The 20,876-nt window shown below is 45.5% G+C and overlaps 1 protein-coding gene across 3 annotated transcripts in view; it reads right to left on the reverse strand.

Annotated features, from left to right (window-relative positions):
* Positions 1-875: 875 nt before the first annotated feature.
* AMOTL1 (angiomotin like 1) overlaps positions 876-20,876 on the reverse strand; it is a gene marked incomplete at its 5' end in the record, with an annotated part of 67,649 nt that continues 47,648 nt past the window's right edge. For all 3 annotated transcript variants that reach the window (XM_084226351.1, XM_084226352.1, XM_084226353.1), the window contains 7 exons: positions 876-3,789; positions 4,714-4,983; positions 5,688-5,914; positions 7,139-7,264; positions 8,575-8,765; positions 12,225-12,374; positions 18,162-18,307. In XM_084226351.1, coding sequence (XP_084082477.1) covers positions 3,686-3,789; positions 4,714-4,983; positions 5,688-5,914; positions 7,139-7,264; positions 8,575-8,765; positions 12,225-12,374; positions 18,162-18,307 — 1,214 coding nt within the window. In that variant the 3' untranslated portion in view covers positions 876-3,685. The remainder of the gene's footprint in view (positions 3,790-4,713; positions 4,984-5,687; positions 5,915-7,138; positions 7,265-8,574; positions 8,766-12,224; positions 12,375-18,161; positions 18,308-20,876) is intronic.

Genomic DNA, 20,876 nt, shown 5'->3' on the forward strand with positions numbered 1-20,876 from the left:
TTTCTTTTCAATTGTGCAAAGATCTGGGGAGAGAAAGTTGGGACAGGCAGAGAACTCATAGGAGAGGGAGGCCCTCAGTGCCATTCATGCCTTTCATGCCTGCAGCTCCCTGGGACCTGATTCAGGAATTTTTTAACAGACACTTTCAAGAGCATGTGAGAGCCTGCTGAGCAAACCCCCTAACTCAGAGCCAGACACTTGGCTTACTTTTGCTCCCTTCCCCCCATTTATTTCAGTTGCATAAACAAACATAGGAACAATATTTCCACCAGGCTGGAGCATTCCCCTTGCCAGCACTACAGCATGCAATGCGATCTGATCTTTATTCCTTACTGTGCACAGTATATAATTCAAGAACATCTAGATTTAAAAGATATTTAGGTAGCTCACTCACACTGATCCAACATCTGTCAAATAAAGAAGCCCCCGACCCTCAAGAAAAAATTTTTAAAAAATAAAAATCAGTGGGAGTTCTATGCTTAGCAGGAACATAGGGCTAAAAAATATTCATATCTTCACCAAAGTATCTCAGTAAGGTTCCCCTCTCATTTCCTTCCAGTGAAGACAATCTCAAAAAAATCATATCTCTTCTTGATCATCTCTAAAATCATGCTTTTCTTGCTTGGGCAAGCTCACAGTTTGATCTTCTGCCTTGGAGACCCACAGATTTCATGCCCACGTACACCTACTGGTGTCACCTGCTGTGGGGCCTTTCATTAACACCTGTGAAAAATGGAGAAGATGCAACCCTGAGGTCTCCCCTCTTAGTCTTAGCACATTGTTTGCAAAGCCTCAAGAATTTTTTTTTAAGTTCTTTCTTTTGGAGGACTGAATGTATTCACACTGGAAAAGTGAGAAAATAAACATGTTTATACATTTATTATCTACAATAGTAAGGCACAAATTTAAACAGCAAAGAATAAGAAATCTTTGGCTGACCAACAATATCAACATTTGCTGGGGGTGACACATAACATCCTTCATTTCCCCCCCTATGTACAAATAACCCTCCAGCTGTAAAACACTGTACACAAACTTCTCTATACAACCAACAACAATAAAAAATGACAGTATTTTACAACTAGTTACCACTGACATCACCTGGAATGGCTACAGCACAGTTTCCCAAAAACACAAAACAGTTCAAAGAGCTGGGAAAGCCAGCACAAATGGAGCTGGGCCGCTCTGCTCAGCGGGGCTGACATATGGCAATAGTACTCCATCCAAGACCTGCTAGTGCTTGGGCTGGAGGGAGATACACCACTCCTCCAGACCTTCCCTCCAGGAAAACTGACATCTCTTGAGTTTAACAGAATCGGTGAGAATTTGGTTTATTTGAGATGTTGCCTACACACTGTCTCTAACAGTTTCCTATATCTGGGGCAGCATCAACTGTAAAGCCAGCTTTGGACAGCAGAAGTTGGGAGACTGTGTTCTCCCCAAGGAGGAGTGCTGTACTCTAGCTGACTTGGAGAAATCGAGCTGAACCCCTACCAAACATAACTGAGAGCTGATCCATGCTGATGCAGCACTGTTTCTCCTGGATGCCTCACTGTCTGCCTGCACACAACTTACTGAAGAGTTTCAGCAAAAGAAATATTACAGCTGGTAATAAAATGCTTTGGGACTTCCAAGCACCTGGGTATCCTTATTTCTTGGATAAAAAGTGATGCAATTAAAAATTCACCAACATTTTAGTTGTATTCCCTTGATTTGTCTTTCTCCTGTCCCATTTCCTACCATGGATGCTTGAGGAAGGGCCACGAAAGTGGGTCAGTGGTGATGTCACACGCGGTCCCGGCTTTTATGCAAACAATTACAACGTTTAAATTAACTTTAGAGGAAAAAAATATCTTACAAGGCATATATTAAGCTGTTTAACATCTTCCAAGGGTTTTACACCTTTGGTTTCACAATGCTAAGCTGCTAATACTTGAAACACACAGTTTGCTTCCTGCACAACCTACCTACCACTACTTTGTTTAACAAGTGCGAAACTCAGAAAGAGGGTGACAACATACGTCTAATTCTAGGTACACGCAAAAATAAGTGCATAGCTTTAACATAGCAATTTTGTTCTTTTTAAAAATAAAAGGTATCAGCCAGGCAGTACTGAGCACAAGGCTCTGGCCTGTGAAGGCTTTGAGTTCACAAGGACTTCAGTTTTTGGCAAAAGCAGAGTTTAAAATGCCTGGCGTCCTCAACAGTCAAGGGCTCTGATTTGTCACCTATGGGAAGAGGTGACCTTGAGCCAGCCCTGAGTGCACCATTACTTCTAGCACCCATCACTTTTCCACTCTGGGCAGCTTCACATTAGATCCCATTGCTCCTTTTCCCAAAGCCAAGCTCTCCTTCAAGTGCACCACAAGGCTCAGGAACTACAAAGCCAATACAGAAATGCCTCGCAGAGGAAAATTTCCCCATCGGCATGTGCAGTGCACGAAGCCACGAGTAACACAGTGGGTGAGCTGGCTGCCTCTTGCTGAATTCAGGGACAAAGCTGAAAATAAAAAATGTTCCACCCTGGGTTAAATAAGGTGAAAAGAAACCACAGCTCAGCACAGAAAACACATGATGCTCACATACTGCTTTGCAGTTATACCCATCCCCGCCTGCTCCTGCACTCCTTAATGTCTAGCCCAACATCAGCTGGAACAGCAGGTTTGTATGCTGAAAGAATCTAGGATTTGGCTATAAGAATTGAAAGGAAAAATCTTGTTCTTACCACAAATGCGCTAGTTCTTCACATACGATGAACCAGTGCCCAGAAAGAGGTATCTTCTGATCTCACATGGCAACCCAGCTTAACTCTTCTAAAAACAAACCCATGCAGCTCCCCTCTGAGGGAACTCTATAACTCACAGCTCCTTAGGGAGCTGCTGGGATCCTCCCCCAACTTTCCCTCCTGAAATTTTCCTATGGTTACAACAGGGTTTGCTTCAGCAGGGTCCCCCCTCCCCCTTCTACATTCATCCACCAGAATTTCAGGCAACAACTGCTCCTATCAAAAAAAGAAGTCTCAGCAAGCTCTGAGGTTGCAAGACATGAATATTTGTACTGTAAATTCAGTTCCAAGAGAAATACTTGTCCAGCCAGGAAAGAGGCACCTGACCTGCCTGCCCAGGAAAGCCACACCAATGCCACTTCAAACAAATACTTACAAGAACCTGCCGTGTACATCTACAGACCAATTATTCACAAAAATCAAGAAGTGAAATTTTTGAGACTGAAACCTTTGAGAAATGCATTGATACTGAGGAAGATGCAAGTTTTTCCTGGATTATCAGAAACTTTCTCTGGCCTCCAAAGAGACAGGATTTCACTCCCTGTCCTGGTTGCAGAGGCAGGAAAACAGAGCAGCAGCGTGCAACCAGTCTGTAACTTCACTACTTTATGCCAGAAAACACAGTTTCCTTTTTCCTCAACACTCCCCTTCTCACACCACTTTCCATTTTCAACGACCCTTTCTGTTCAGAAAATGTCAGACGTTCATTTCATGACTCCTCTTCAGTGCTCTTGACTTCTTGCCTGGTGAAAAGTCTCAACATGTCAGACTCTAGCTTCAGTTTGGGAGTAAACTTTGTCTTTTTTCAGACTCTCAGGGTTAGTTTTCAGGGTTGGCACACCGAGGACCATCTTGGGCCTGTCTGTACGCACACAAAACCCCAGAGATGCTGTCCTCTGCTCAGATGAGGACTTCCATCATGTCTGTATCTGGAAACTCAGGCTTGTGGAGCAGGCTGCTCACTCTGCCTTTGCTGTCAGGCAGCTTCCCATGGCTGGAGTTCTCTGCAATGGAAAGAAGGGAAAGTTGGTCTTCAGTCTAAATTCAAGTTGTTCAAAGCAAATATCAACCCATTCCTTGAGGGTGGGGCATGTATTACCTGTACATCCTACATACTGAAAGCCATACTTGTTCAGGACACTAAGAATGTGTGATGCTGAATTCTCCGTACAATGACAGAAGGTGTGTCGGTGTGCACAGACCCCGAGATGGTATTTAAGAGATACACACCAAAGAACCTCTTAAGCTAAAACCATAGAATGGTCTGGGTTGGAAGGGATGCTAAAGACCATCTAGTTCTGTGATAGTCAGCCCTTTTAATGATACATAGCATGTTTGTAGAGGGAAAACTTGCTTTTGAGAGGAGATGAATGTGTAAAAAACAGGCTCTTTCAAAATAATGTGCATAAAATAAATGTCTCCTTTGCTAGGGCTGCAAACCAGCAGTTTCCACCTTTCAAAAATAACTAAAGTTATACTTCTTCATCCCTCCTAAAAAAAGATCTCCACTTTCTCCTTACTATTCCCCCCAGTCTTCCTTTAAAAATTAGGGAGAAAATGGTGTTTTAACCAACCATGGTTTCAGTTGAAAAAAAAGAGAAGAGTTTGTGAGCAGGCGTGGAGTGTTTTCAAGGTGTCAAATTCTACAGTTTTATATCTAGCACCATAAATATCCAGCCTGCCACAGACAAACGGAGCCTTACAGAAGCTAGCGAGCACCAAGCTCTGCAAAGCCACCCTGGGCAGCCTTAGAAAGTTCTCTCTCTACAATATTAGTTTCCTTGAAGAAACCTCCACCATACCTCACAAACTGTGGCAGCATCACATACCCACACCTTGCCCCCATTAATACTGACGTGTCTCTGGGGACTGCGGATAGCCCCGGGGGTGCTGACATTTTGCACTGACAGAGATCTGGCAGAGCTCACCCAGTTTCTCGCTGGCCACTCGTGTCCCCAGGGGCCGTGGGGCTGGGCTGTGTGACGAGGTGCCACCCAGGCGTCCCCGGCCGGGGAAGGAGGCGGTGGCGGGCCAGAAGAGCTCCGCGCTTTTGTCCGTCTGGGTGCTGCTGTCTTTGCTGCCCGTCTTTGCGTGGGAGGCTGCCGGCACTGGCACGGGCATGCAAGACAAGGAGGGCAGAGGTGGAGGCAGAGAGGGGCCTGATGGGTGGTCATGGTGCTCCTTTCCCAAGAGCAGCCCTGTAAACACAGAGAGGTCAGTCACATCCTGGCTCAAAAGCACGTGCTGTCCCCCATCCCACCCTGGAGCTACAAGATGCTGGGTATGGCTCCAGTCATTTAGTTTGGCTTAGCTTTTTCCCCTTGATGCTGCTTCTTCTTGCATCCAGATGGTACTTTCCTACAAGACAGCTTTTTGAAAGCAGCTTCCCCTCCCTGCCTCCCCTCCTGCACACCCATCCCAGTGGCCTTTACTCCCAACACTGCCTTGCACACCTCCACACCCTCATCCTATGTGCCCCCAAACAACAGGCAGTCCTGCACTGATTTTCCCATTTATCTGCCACATCACATCATGCTGTCCTATCCAAAGGGATTCTCACTCTCTTGATTAACTTTATTCAGGCTTTATTTCTAGTCCAAATTTGTTATTTACTCCCATAAAGTTGCAAACATTATGTGTTGTTTCTAGGAGGTCTTCCCTCAACTATGGCTTTCTATAATCAGTGCAGAATGATTTAATATTATTTAAAATGTAATTAATACAATGCAAGGTTAAAGAATGACTGATTTTTGTGACTTAAGCACGAGGACACACATTCTGTCCATGGCAAGTGCTCTGGAAATGATCTGTCAGGGCAATGTGTGCCAAGGCACTTTTGCTGAGCTCAAGCAGAAGGATTAGCATGAAGTGATGGATGATCCAAAGCAAAAGCTGAACTCACCTATGCTTCCCTTCCAGAGCTTTTCCTCCTTCCTCTCCTCAGCTATCTGGTTGCTGGTGAGCGAGGTCTGGCGCGAGTGCGTGCCTGCAGCAGCGGCGATGGAGGGCACGGAGCGAGCCGGTCGCAGGCTGGTGCTGTCAGCTTTGCCAGGGTCCTTCCGCGACCGCTGCTGAAGGACCTTGATCATGGCATCCTTCTCAATTATTTTGGCGTGGAGATTCTTAATTCTGCCAAAATATGAATGTTCTGCTTACAGGAATGGAAAAAACATTCATATGGGCGGGTCTCCACACCTGGAGGCAGCAGGGAGGTCCCCAGGCAGATGCCCTGCTGCTCTGTCCTCTCTGCTTTTGGATACTTGGGCAAGACAGCTCCTGGCAATTCCTCCAAGGATAACCATGCACTTCAAAACAGACAGCATTTCTAGCTATTAAGCCAAAACTTTTCTGCAGGGTTAACTGACCCATCTCTGCTATGGTTTTACTAATCAGGAGCAGTGGGCAGTATGCTGACCAGGCTGCACATTGCTACCTTTACAATACAAACACATAGGCAATATTCACCCCTGTAATATATTGGCGCTAAATCTGGAAACTATGCTTTGGCAGATTGAGTTCACCCTAGGATTCAGGTCTGTTGTCAGCTGGAGTGCAGACCTGCTGAAGTGAGCTCCTTTTGGTTTCTCTAAGAGGTAGTCTGGGCCCTTCCTTCTCCCTCACTGCTGCAAAAACAATCAGCACATGGTGTTCAGAGCCAAGCAAAGCTCACTACTTCTCTCATACAGACCCTGAAGACTCTCAAATCACTAAAAAAATGGGATTATCTGAACTCCTCTCCAGGAATGATTGACACCAAATCATACGGAACAACTACAAAACTATATTTTTCAAAAATTTGTACACTTTGACAGTAAAATGACTAGCCTGACTGTGCTGTACAATATATAACACAATGCAGGTGCATTTTGCGAAGCAGTGAAAGCATTAGTTTTCATCATCACACGTTTAATGAGCAATTTAAACACAAGATGCTAATCTATATTTATGAAGGCAGTGGCAAAACTCTGCTACTTCCTTGGAAGCAGGATTAGCTTGCATCTGTGAGTGAAAACAAAACCCAAATCTAGTAAAAACAATCACTGGTATTTTCCACAAGCAACAAATACACCTGTTTTTATAAAAGTGTCTGCAAATTCATGTCCTTGTATGCCAGACTACTTTTAATACTGGAACAGCCTCTGCTTTGTAAAAATGTTGGGTTTGCCACAGAGGGCTTAACAGGAAGGTAGGAGGAAGTTATGACAACAATCCTTTAATCCCCGTTTGAATGCTGAAGAGCAAAACTAAGTCAGAGTGAAGCCAAGCCCATCCCTGGAACAGAACGGCATCCTGGTTTATGTGAGCCCAGCCCCTACACCACAACAAGCAGGACTGGCAAGGCATATCCCTTACGTGTACTCCATGTCCTGGCAGCGGCGGTTGGCTTGCACGATCTCCTCCTCCTCCTGCCAGCCCCGCACCTCCAGCGCCGTCTCGCCGTAGCTGCCATTGTGCGAGTGGCTCGGGGCCGAGGCATCCCTGGCAAAGAGGTTCACCACGGTCAGTCAGGCTCCTGAGACTGTGAGGCTGGCTTTTGCAGGTGAGATTGAAACTTGCAAAGAAAACCCCAAAGCCATGTTCAAAGAGCAAGCCAGCAATGTTGTCCATCAAGCAGATGGATACCTGGCATCGGGGCGTCCTGTTGCAGGCTACTCTTGGCTTGGGCTGGGTCATTAATGCCATTCATTTAACTGGGTTAAAGGAGCAGAGAGCATGCTGGAATCAGGGGTGACCCACACAGGGATAACAGCCACCCAGAACGATAGGGTCAGACATCAGAGGGACCCACTCACCAGATCCCAAGTCAACAAGACTACATCATGGAGCAGTAACAAAGCTCTACACCTTGGAAGTTGAAAAACAGCACAGTAATTGCTGCCTAGACTGGAGTGCAAAAGGAAAGTCCATCCTGAGTCACACATCTGAATGCATTTCAAAGGGAAAACTCACTTTAGGATGTTTCCTGGGGCTTTGGTTCCTAAGAAACTCAGTTGAGAAGTTAACTATCCCATCCTCCTGACCACTGGAAAGTGTCACTGCCTTCTGTGCTTTTGGCCTCCACCCTTTGACACAGACAAACTGGAAACAGATAGTCCAGACATACACAATGTGAATGGGAAAGGGTTTACACCAGGGCATGTCAGGAATGGCTGAGGGGAGGAAGCTAGTTCAGACCAGGGAAAATACAACAGGGAATATCTGCCTTCCAATATTTACAAGGCTGTTTAAACATCAGCACTGGTCAGTTGTTCATCCTGTATGCTTGGGAAGCACAAGAATCAATGCAGATAATTGGCAGTGAAGAAGTTTAGCTTAGCTATCAGGAAAAACATTTTCATCTGAAGATTAATGAAGTGGTGAAAAGGGTTATTTAGGCAATAAAATTTCCCTTACTACAGGTTTTTAAAACTAGGTTAAACAATCTTGTTGCAGGCCATGGGATGGGTGCAGCTATATACCACGTCCCTGCTCACTCCGCCAGGGTACTGGAAGGAGCTGCCTTACCTGTGCTGTGGAATTTGACACCTTGAGACACCCAGAGGCCATTGCTTCAATCTGATGCCTAGATTTGATAAACCTTTGGACCCAGTCAGAAGGATAAATCCTGTCTCAAGCAACTGTTCTATCTCACTGGCATAACACCCAGGAGAAATGCATTAACCCTGGCAGTGTGACTCAGCAGGGCAAGACAAGCAACATCCAGCCTTAAGAGAACACCCATTCTGTACTATTTTGCCATGCATTCCCATGGTGAGCAGAGCTGCCTGCTTGCAGCAAGGCCATCTTACCTCTCCGTGGCAGCTGTGGCTGCAGCATTCATGGCAAAGTGCCGGATCGTACTCTCCTCCAGATACTTCTGCTCCCACTTGGTCATGTCAGCTTCCAAGGCTAGGATCCTCTCCTCCTTCTCCCTCACCATCTCCATGAGGGCTGGGGCATTATGCTCCGGAAGGCTGCTTGCCTGGTAGCTGCCCTGCCTCTGCCAGTGGAAACAGTGACAGATGTTCATGCCCCGCCAAGCATGGCGTGCTGACCCTTTTTTCCTCAGTTTTCTGGCACATGCAAAGACATCCCCATGTCTTTTGACAGGGCCAGGTGGAAATCCCAGGATAAACCCCTTAGCTTGCAGGAGAACAGCATGTTGACTGTATCTGCAACCCTAGCACACACTTCCCCAGACCATGCTGACAGAAGCAAGGATATAGCTGCTATCCTGGATGTGCAGAGATTTCCTGGGATACCCCAAGCCAAGGGAAAAAGTAGGAAAAAAAATGGTAGGAAAGGAGGCAATGAAGTTTTAAAAGATATTCTTCTTGCTGGGACTTCATGCCCATGGCTGGGCAGTGCTAAGTATGGACAGGCAGTAATTACCAGAGGGTTTATATATTAAAGCTGAAAAAAAGCACCTTGTGACCTAGTTCCATGTACCCTGTTTCAAGCAGCAGCTGGGAAGATATCCCAGCCATGCATTTAAGCTTGTCCCTTCTGGCACATTAGTTCTCTTGTGCCCTCAGGGGATGATTTCCATGGTGTAACAGCTAACTTTCTAACTGGAGGGGCAGAAGATTCCCAGGTGCCTGTGGGGTGGCTCCCATGGGATGCTGACAAGCAGCAATGGGTGCATAACTCTTTCCATCTATGCTGCAAGAAAAGTGCTTGTCCAGGCAGGATTTATTCCACCCAGTTACAGCACTTTATTTAAGTCACCTAAGCAGCATGGGTAGCTAGCTACCCTGAGCTTCTTTTACTGCTGATAGGGAGGCAGAGGGAGATCCAGTCCTTGGCTCAGCAGAGGGATGAGTGCACAGTGAGGGGAGAGGCATGAAGCTCTGTGAGAACTCAGGAGAAATAAATTAATTTAAAAAAAATGCAAGAGATTTTTTTATACTCTATGGTGAACAGTATTGTGCTGAAGAGGAAATTATGTCTCAGGAGCACTGGCTTCTCATTCATGCTGCACCTTGAGGTTGCACTGGCAAAACTGTACCACTGAAACTAGAGATACCAGGGAAGGGCTGCAGTCTTTGCCTCTGGTGCAGTAACATACATGTTTGGAAGATGCTTTCTGGAAATGCAGTATGGAGTAGCCCTTGGGATCAACAGCTGTGACTCTGCTCCTCCAAAAATGTTGTCAAACCTCTGTCATGAAGGTAGTAATTTGGAAGTATCATCCTGATCTATAAATGGTATCTTGGGACATCACAGGAGCTTGTCATCTTCTGAGTCAAAACATCTGCCAGCCCTGCACACTGAGCCTGCAGTGCTGACTGAAAGGGTTTGTTTATTGGTCCCAATTCGTGCCTCAGTGATAAGGAAGATTTGCCATTTGGACTCAGCTACCAGCAAGCCAGGGACACAAGAGATTCTGGCTCACTGTCTCTTTGTGTGCTGGGTCCCTTCTGCTCAATCTGGTAAAAATGAGAAAAGAAAATCACCCTTTTTTGTCTGCAATGAGAAAATGTTTCAGTAGCTATAACTTTGATTACTCAGAGAAGATAGCTCTGAAGTAAAAAGCTGGGGTATTCTGAAGTAAAGTGATTCTCTGCAACTTTGTGGCTCATAAACAAACAGTATAGATAAAAATAGTAAAAATACTCCCAAGTTTTCTCCCTAAGCTTATAGGTGAGACAAGAAGTTAAGAGTTATCTTACCTCTTAAAATTGACTAGATAGAATGGGTGCAGACATTTTAAAATTATGTCAACCCAACAGCAATTGCTAATTATGGTACCAAAAAAATATTAAAAATAAACAATCTGTAAATTACAGAACAATTTTCTGCCAAAATGAACAGGCAGAGCCTGAACTCACGAGACAGGCATTTCAGCAACAGTCCATCCCTGTTACTTAATATATCAGTCTCTGTACCCCAGCCTTATTTCTAGTTTTACATTCACTTTAATTTTAATTGTATTTTTCTCAGATGTTCTTTTCTCAAATGGCATTAGCATGTTAAACTCTACGTAATTCCTTTGTTAAAATGGAAGAGAACTGGCTAAGGGGAAACTGAGAAGACCTGAACACCAAGCCCGTGGTGGACTGGGCAAGAAAGACTTAAAACACTTCTATGGCAGCAAGAAAGAGTAGAGATGAATGAGAAGGCAGAGCGAAACCTTGGGCAGGGTGCTGGGGGACCTGCCCTGCCCTGGGGCTGCCAGAAGGAAGGGGATGCTCTCAGGTCTGGCTGCTTCATGACTCTGCAAACTCCTGACACTGACCCTGACCGTAGAGCTATTTCCCAATGGCATCCTGCCAGCAGGATCAGCCCCTCTGCTTTCTGGCAGCACAAACTCTGTGTAACAGCTGCTTCGGTGTCCACTAATGGCTTATAAATAAGGAAAGGTTATAGTAGCAGATGCATGTGATGACAGATATGGGTGAGTGCTTCAAGAGTTTCAAGAGTTCCAAGAGCATCATGCTTTGCTTATGTTGCTGGTTTTTCCCCAAGCCGTAGTTTGATACATGTAGCATATCTGCTCACTCTCCTCCAGGGCCAATGCCCATGTATTTGGCATTTGGTGCCGGCTGAAGCCTGGAAATTCTCCCTGCAACCCCGTCATTTTTTTTTTCCCATTTCAAGATGACTGGACTTTGTGACTTAGGGATGAAAGTGTTATAACAAATGAGTAACTGTGCATAAAATACAAGCATAGCAATACCCCTCTAATGACACAGGGGGGCTGAAAAACAAGGGGACACACAGAAATTCAAAGCTATACTCCTAGCCCATTCTGGACTGGACTGATAAATAAATAATTTATTGTCTGAAGATGGTATCACTTGGCTTCAGGTCTGTCATGGGTTGAAGTTTCTGTGAACCACATACATCAAGCTTTGCACAGAACAAATATGGGCCTAGATCTTGCTCTTATCAGATCCCACATCATCCCACTTGGCCTTTTCAATGAAACATTGGCTACAATTTTTGGGGTGAATCTCACATGTACTGCACCTTTCCTCTCCTCCTTCTGCGTGGAGCTGGTTTTTGCACAATCTGTCATTGCTAGAAAGAGAAATATGGAAGGACATTTTCCCCTGCCTACCCTTGGGCAAGGGAGCCAGGACATCTCAGCTCAGTAGCAGACGGGGCCCAACTGTATCCAGAGCCCCACAGCAGAACGGCTCCATCCTCTGCTGAAGATCAGGAATAAGAATCACAGAGTGATTTGGCTTGCAAGGGACCTTCAAAGATCATCTAAATCCAGCCTTCCCATCATGGCCAGGAAAAACTTCACGAGTTCAAAGCTCCACCCAACATTACCTTGAATGCTTCCAGTGATCAACAACCCTATCCAAACGAATGGTTTAGGAGGAAAGCCCAACAACCAGAATCCAAAGACAAGGTGTCACCTGACAGGGCTGCAAGTGACCATCTCTGTTCAAATCGACACCAAGGGCCTGTGCTGGGGTCCTGCCCATATCACCTCGTGCATCCTCACCTGCTGCATCCTCAGCGAGTCCAGCTCTCTCTCCAGGCGCGTGCGCAGCCGCCGCTCCATCTGCTCTCTCTTCTCACAGGCTGCCTGCAGCTGTGTCAGTGCCTGCTGCAGCTTCTCCACCTTCTCCACATAGGCCTGCTTCCTGCGCAGCTGTGGGGCACAGGGGTCAGCAGTCTGCAGGGCACTGTACCCCACCCTGGGGCCCCTGTGCACTTGCAGGCACACACTGAGCTTGAGCATGGCTTTGGTCATTTGATTCCAAGAGTTTCTCTAGGGAAAGGATGGTGTCTCTTTGATGGGCAGGGAATGTGCACAGCAGGCATTGCTGGGGCACAGCTACCCTTTTTGGAAGGAATGCTGCCCCAGATCTTCCCCCCGCTGGGGATCTGGTAACCATGAACCCCCCAGGCCATTTCTAAGCAAGAGCTGTGATGTTAGTGGACATTCTTTAGGCAAACATGCAGGACAGACCCAGTTAAGAGGAATCCCCGTGGGTTTTATTGACTGCTGACACTCAGCACACAGCCTGCACCCAAACAGAGGGGTTCTTTCTTCACTCCTGCATATTTGCTTAACACAGGTGGAACAAGTGCAGTGCCAGCAGCCAGAAGCACTCCACCTACTCTATTCTGCTCACAAGCTTCTGCATAGTGATCTGTAGATGGGATGTCCTGACAGCTCAAGCCAGGCCCTCTTTACATCTATAGTGCAATTACTGAAGGGCTAAACATGACACAAGGATTTTGCAACGCAGGGTTTTACAGAGAGAGATTGCTCAAGCAGCAAACCCCAAAAGGGGTACAAATTCCTTTTCTGTCACCCTAAATCCATCCATGTCACAGGTGAAGTGAAATACAGGCTTGCTCACAGCAAAAGCATAGCTTGGTCTAAACAAACCCCCCTAACGCCTGGCACCAACAACTGGCAGAGTGACCTCCTTAGCCCTGCTGCAATCTAGGGTAATGCTTACAGCTCCCTGGGCTTTCCCTGAAAATTAATGAGATTATAAACCCCACTAGTCTCTGGCAGCAGCATGAAGACTGCATTCCTTAGGAGCTCACAACTTGGCAAGACCCACATAGCAGAGGCTTCTTGCTGAAAGTGCTGTTTTGGCAGTAGGAAGGGGCTTGTGTCACCTCCAGCCACACCAGCATGGATGGAGAGGGTTAGGGAGCTCCCCCAGGGTCTCTCTTTGGCAGCAAACCTCACCTGCTCTCCCATGTCCTGCCAAATGCTGCAGGGTCCATCTGTATCACAGCAAGCACAACTGGGCTTTGGAGCAGCCCTCTAGGCTGTGTTCACACTCACACACCTCTGCCCTTGTGGGTGAGGCGATGCTCACGTGCCCACCACTGCCTTCGAAAACAATTTTGCAGGAGAAATGCAACAAGACAGTTCTCACATTCATAAGTTTATAGGGAGGTTCTCAAGCCAATTCTGACTTTTCTAGTCTGCACGTAGGTTCATAAACCAAAAAACAAAAAATCACCAATACATTTAAAATACAAAGTATAAAATGTTGTAATTCAAATTAATTTAGGTTGCCAGTGAAGCATGGATCCATAACGCAAGGATAGCTAAAATCAGAGACATGTGATGCTAAGCTCCAACACCTCACAGACACACAGACTCCAAAAAAACCCAAAACTGGATGGCAACTGGAGAGGTACCAATCCATCCTCCTGCTGCATGGTAGGATCAACTAAAATCTGGCACATATCTCTATAAGCTGTTTACAAAATCACCCAGGGATAGGAATTACACGACCTATCCCTGCAAACTACTTCACAGCTTATTTTCCTTTACTGCCAGAAAACTTTTACCCTAATGCCTAATCTGGCTTTCTCTTATGCAATTTAAGCAAATTACTTCTTGTTCTGTTTTCAAACTGTGATCTACCAGAGCAAGAAGCATTTAATTAAACAATTCACTTTTTCACCAGATCAGGAAACTTGCCTGAACACTGCCCTTGTCCTGGGGATTAGGAAAATAAAGATGAAGAAGAGCTAAGGCTAAAAGGAGATCATCCAAGCAAATAAATCAGAGTAAAGATGAGTGGGTCTCAGAAAAATATCTGTGCTAGAGATGTAACTCCAGTTTGAACAATTGAATTCTACAGATATGAGATTTGAATGAAAGACTGTAAGAGATGGAGAATCCACTATTGCTCTAACTAGATTCTTTCAGCGTTCATTACTCTTAACTCTTTATTTCCACCCTGATTTGTTCAGCTTCAGCCTCCAAACACTGCATCTCATTATTTCCTCTTATGTTAAATAGAAACTTTTAATCTCTCTACAGCAACCCTTCATCATCCCTCCCTGGATGGATAAAGGAGAGCAGTGGATATTGTCTACTTTGACTTCAGCAGGACTCACGATACTGTCTCTCACAACATCGTCATGGGAAAACTCAGGAACCATGGATGAGTGGACAGTGAGGAGGTTTAAGAATTGGCTGAACAGCAGATCCCAGGTGGCACAGGGCCTGGTTGGACGCTTGTCACTAGTGGTGTCCCCCAAGGTACAATACTGGGGCCAGCTTTGTAAACCTAGGAATCAATCACTTGAGTGAAGGCGCAGGTGCCTCCTCAGCAAGTTGCCTGCAGACACAAAGCTGGGAGGAGCTGCTGATACCCCAGAGGGCTGTGCAGCCCTCCAGAAGGACCTCGACAGGCTGGAGAGATGGGCACAGAAGAACCTTCTGAAATTCAACAGGGGAAAATGCAGAGCCCTGCACCTGGGGAGAAATAACCTCATACTTTGGTACAGGATGGGGGCTGACCTGCTGGGAACCAGCTCTGCAGAGAAGGACCTGAGGGTTCTTTACTATGTGGGGGACCGAGCACTGGAACAGATGGACCAGAGAGGTTGTGGAGCCTCCCCCACTGTAGATAATCAAGAACCACCTGGACACAATCCTGTGCCATGTGCTCTAGGATGACACTGCTTGAGCAGGGAGCTCGGACCAGAAGACCCACTGCTGTCCCTTCTAATCGTAACCGTTCAGTGATTCATGTTCATGTGCACAGACCAAAGCTCAGACAACTTTTCACTTTAATTCTTCCCAGCAAAGAACAGCTTCTGGACCCCAAATAAACTGTACAGCTACTTTCTGAGCCCTCTCCAATTATTCAGTTTTCTATTCAAAGCATGGAACAGACACATGATTCCAGCAGCAGTCTGCTAAATGACATGTGGTAATAATACCACCTACACATTTTGAATTAAATCCATCTACTAGCAGGCACTCAGGATAATGTAGATTTATATAGAACACTATCTTATGTTAATTCAACTTACTAGCTACTGCTTATTTCTCAAGGCTTGATTTAAAACGTTGTTAAATACATGCTGGTGGTAGAAGAAATCTGGGCAGATTTACAAAGCAGTATATGAGCTAGAGCTCTGTTAACAATAATAACAGTCATTTTGATTTGACTGAATTTGTGTTTTCCTCAATATATTCCAAATTATAGTAAAAATCCCTGGCTTAAAATGAAGCTTTATCACTGCAGCTTATCTTCTGCATGTGTCTAATTAAGATCCAGAAACACTGGAGACTGTTGAAAAGGTGCTCTGATTCAGCCATGAAAACAGGGCAAAAGGGAAAGTGACTGCTGGAGCTTGGGCACATGCTGGCAGCCTCAGATTAACTGCAGTTCACCCAAGTTGCCTGACACTGCCTTGAACAATTAAAACAGAGCAGCTGGGCTAAAATTCATTTGAACTGCCCCTAGAATGAAAAAATAAGTTAAAAAGTACCAGATCAACATGGGTTTGTCACGCTGAAGACTCTGATATACTCTGGCAAATACCAAGGCATCACTTTCATATACGTCACCTCTGAGCCCTACCATGCCCAGGGCAGGAGATTACCACCTCTGTAACACCTACAGCACCCCAGGCAGGAATTTACCACCTCCATAACTCCTGCCATGCCCTAGGCAGGTTAGGAGCAACCTAGAGGGGAACATCTAACCTCTCAGCTCTGCCAGTACACAATCCAGCATCCAGCAGAGGCACATTTCTGTTGAATGACTAGACTAAAACATGACTACTGCCAAGCTCTTAGAGCCCTAAGGCTGCAAACATATTTACTACAACACAGCAGGCACAAGGTAGGCTCTTGACCACCTGCCTGGACATTACTGTATAGTCTCTACTCAGCAAGTCAGAATTACCTGCCAGTACCACACTGACAGTCTGTGGACCAGACACAAGCTAAACACTATTTCTTCCCATCCCCTGCATGATGCCATGAGTGTAGAAGCAGGCATTGCCACCTAAACCATTCCTTTATTCAGCCCTTTGTAATGAAAGGCAAATAGAAAACATCAGGTTGCCTTTCAGCCAAAGAGTGTCACATGAATTCTGTAAGGATTAAAGATATGCTTGCTCCTGCAGCTACCCCAAAGGTACTGCCCCAAATACACCCAGATGGTGAGCAGACTTTAGTCTAACAAAGGAGCAGTCAAACCTATAGTGATCCTCTTCTTGCTGCTGAGTGCATCCATCCAAGGAAATGGAGTTTTTAAATGTTTCTAAACAGGGAGTCAGAATGGGCCATTGCTCAGGTACAAACCAGCAATGTCTTTAGCACTCACATGTAGCACTTTAAATCTTCCTGACTCTAAGTAACCACCGGTTTAGCCTAACATTGTCATTTTACTGTCAATAAAAGACATTCAAAAACCACAGAGGTCAATTCTCTTTTCATCTTTCCAAGAGAATGAATGGCACTTAAGTTAATTGCAAATATTTGGGAAAGGCTTTCTCTGCTCCCCACAAGACCCCTTGCATCCCCTACTCCCCTGGCTAGCCCTGGGGAGGGAGCAGGTGGAAAATGAGGCTCTGAAAGGGAACAGAGCTGCCCAAGATCCTGCCAACACTCTGTGCCAGAGTCTGAACCTATACCTAATCTGCTAGGGCAGAGGGTCATCAACAGCCTTCCTGTCACCAATGACCTGGCCACTAAGGTAGTAAAGATTAGGTTCCTTTCACTTTCCATAAAACATTCTCCCTCTGTTGGCCCCAGGAACAGAGACTTTAGGGGTCTGAAAGGTCCAAAAGGACTGTTTTGACAGTTTTACCCAATCTGCTAGCATGCATAGACTTTCAACTAGTTACTATATCCACACCTCCTGATTTGAAGGTCCTTAAGGAATACAATAAATTGAGACTTCCTTCACCAGTAATGGAGAACTGATAATGTCACTCTTAGATATAGTTAAAACTGAACATTATTTCCACTATGAATTTGTCTAGTTTCAGCTTCCAACTACTAGGCATTGTTCTGTCTGTCAGTTTAAAGAGCACCCTGTGCATGGGATTTCGCTTCCTCTCTGAATACCTGTTTTTATTATCAGGCTTATATGATTACTTATTGGGATTCTTGCACTTCTTGGGTCTCACGGTATGATAGGTTCTCTTCAGCTCTCAAATAAAACCTGTAGCTCTAAGTCCTGGTCAGTCCTTCTGCTTCCAGCCAGATCAGCCAGACATTTTAAAATGTGAAGTCACCAAGTCCTGCACTGCTGTGTGCATGTCTAAAGCTTCCTGGTATTCTTTGGTAAGAAATGGGATGCACTAACACCACATGTCCCTATCACAGTCCCAGGCCAGTGAGTGGTCAGTTTTTTATTCAATTTTTCTGTTAAATCCTACCATTACCTCAGCCACCAGCTAGTTGAATTTGATCTTGTTCCTGGTTACATGTTGTTAAAGGCTTTGCTCTAGACACAACCATGGTCTCCTTTGCTTGCTTGTTTGGCTCAGTATTGTGTAACTACACGTTTTCTCTATAAAAGGGCAAGTACAAGGGAAACAGGAACACCTAGCACCCTGTGGGTAGAAGAGAATCAGGACTTGGATGGAGAAAGGTCTAACCATGAGCCATGTTTATGCTCAGAGCACAGAAATATTGCCCATGCCTCACCTCCTCTTCCAGCTTGATAACCTTGGCTTGTGCATTGTTTAGGGCCTGGTCAAGGATTTCAATGTGCCTCCGCTGGTCCTCATTGGCTGAGCGCACAGCTGCCAGCTCCATCTCCAACTTTTCCTTCTCCTTCAAATTCTCTTTGTCTGAAAGAAGGACAAGAGCAAGAGGCACTCCATGAGGACAGGTCACAGACCACACACCAGAGGTAAGCTGTCACCTCCCTAGAAAACCAGAAATTATGAAAAGCAACAGTGAGCAAGGCCTTTACAACACAGCGCTGAGACACAGCAGGCAAGGAGCGTCTAGTGCCAGGGCTCAGCCCCTCAGTGCCCAGCCTTACACCAGCAGCAGAGACCTGGGCTGCATCTGCACCAGCAGAGCTTGTGGCCCCCAGCACTACCTCACAGCTTCCCATTCTGCTGAACTGCTAGCACATCCCCCAGAAACATTTTGGCTTGCACCAACTACCCCTTTTTTACACAACACCCTGCATCAAGAGCTGCTTATAGCTGCCAGCTTCAATTCTGCTGCCTCCTGTAATGGGCAAGAAACCTCAGCCCCATGGATATGGGCTGTGCTGAGCCTCGTGCTTTTCATCTTCAAAGATGGAAACCATGACACACAGAAAATTTGAAGAAGCCAAACAGTAAACACAAATCTGTGCTGGACAGCCTGAAAATGGAAAGAGGGGAAAACAGGAACAAAGAATATGATAGGAAGCCTCTGTACACACTTCCTCTGACCATGCAGAGAAAAGGGAGGCTGTGGGAGCCATTTCAGACCTATGGGGGCCCTGGGTGACCTTCCAGACCTGCAGGATCCAGCGACCAGTGCTCCCCTTCTGTTAAGCATTGCAAGTGAGACTAAAGCATGTCGATAACCTCTGTGCCAAAAATCATCCCTTTTTTGGGTAAGATTTAAAGCAACATTGAAAAAATAAACAACAGGCTAAATTCAGTCGGCTCTGCTCACATCTTTGTCTTCAGCAACAAATTGCAGGCCCACCATTGACTTTGCTGGCAAGCTGCCTGGGGAAGTGCTTGGCTCCATCTGCTTCTGCGATGACAGTGCTGAGAAGCCATTTCTGGGAACATAAGTGTCACATGCCAATCACTGGATCCCTGATGTCAGAATACAAACAGTTAATGACCAGAGTGAGCAGGGGATGGAGGTTTCTTTAAGTGACATCTGAAATTTAAGATCTGGCCTTCATTCTGAATGACAACAAAAATAGGTACTTGGAAAACCTCCAGAAAGGAAAACTTCCTCCAAAAACTTATTTGGCATCAATTAAATGTTGTTTTGATTTTTGATTTTTAAAACATAGCATTACAAAATTTATTATTTTTTAACTGAAGTGAAAAGTTGTTTTAAAAACACTGAAACATGGGAAACCTGCCCCAAACATCCAGCCCATGCCACCCAAGTGTGGCCACTCAAGCTGGAAGCCCAACCATCCACCTTCCCCCAGGCAGGGTCAGAAAACTTCTCATGGCCAAAGCCATTCCATTTTAGACCTGAACTACCCCCAGCAGGACCACATTCTTCCTTAATGTGAGGTGGGATGAGAACAGGTTTAATTCACACACCATCAGCAGGTGCCTGCAGCAAGGTGAGATGTACACAAGCTGAGCCACGTGGAACAAGGCAAAAGTGGATGAGGTGAACTCAGACCCACCCACCTGTCTTCTCATTTATCCTAAAAGGAGGAACTCAGCTCCTCATAAAAACTGCTGGCAGCAATATCATCATGCTGGTCACTGCAAAGCCCACAGGCAAAGCCCAGTGAGTGCTGTGGACACCACACCACTGACTGCCACCACGAGCCATCTTGGGATGATAGTGGCCTTCCTCTTCCCTTGTTGGCATGGGGTTTTGTATTAGACATGCAGACCTCTTCCTTCAATGCAAAAATATTTACTTCAATCAGATTAGCCAGAAGGAACATTAGTATCTATTGCAGAAAAGTGTAAATCTGGGCAAATTATCAGGGAGCTAATGTCATTAGAGGGTGAGGAAGCTGGAAGATGAATGCTATTTCAGTGCTCCACTCCACCACCTCATGCTGGGACTACACATGCTCTGCTCTGGATTTGGAACCCCTGTTTCACATTACACATGGGGATAACATAGCAAAACAGTTCTTGGGATCTTCATTTTCATGGACCTTGAAGTCCTCAGCCTACCCTGTTGCATATGCTTTCTATCCTGCCAAAAGAGGACAAATTATACGCAAATACACAAAATAATCACCACTAGAAAGCTAGCAAGAAAAATTTCCTGAACAGCTCTCAACACTTCTCCATGTCAGCTTCATCCTGTAAAATCCTAGAAGTACATTTTATAAGTTCTTTACTTGCATTAATTTTTAGTGATGAAGGACTTAGTTGAACATACTTTAAATTCTCTTCAAGTGCAAACAAAGTATCCCTAAAGTCTAAAAACACTGTTTTACTGCACTACCCTTGCATACACATTTTAACTAAAGGACTCTAATTAATAACTGTTTCTGTGTTCTGCTGGGTCACTGCCATAACCCATTACAGAACAGCTCCCAAAAGGCTTCACTGTTGCAGCTCACAGTTGTGATCACACAGCTTTCTACAGAATTGCTGTAATCTCACATCTTTCTGCCTCTGACAGCTGTACCTTCACACACAATGGATATTACACTTGTATTCTGGCTGGGAAGAGGAAAGGGGGTGAAGCAAG

The sequence above is a fragment of the Fringilla coelebs genome (assembly GCF_963513975.1).
Source record: "Fringilla coelebs genome assembly, chromosome: 2".
NCBI lineage: Eukaryota > Metazoa > Chordata > Aves > Passeriformes > Fringillidae > Fringilla > Fringilla coelebs.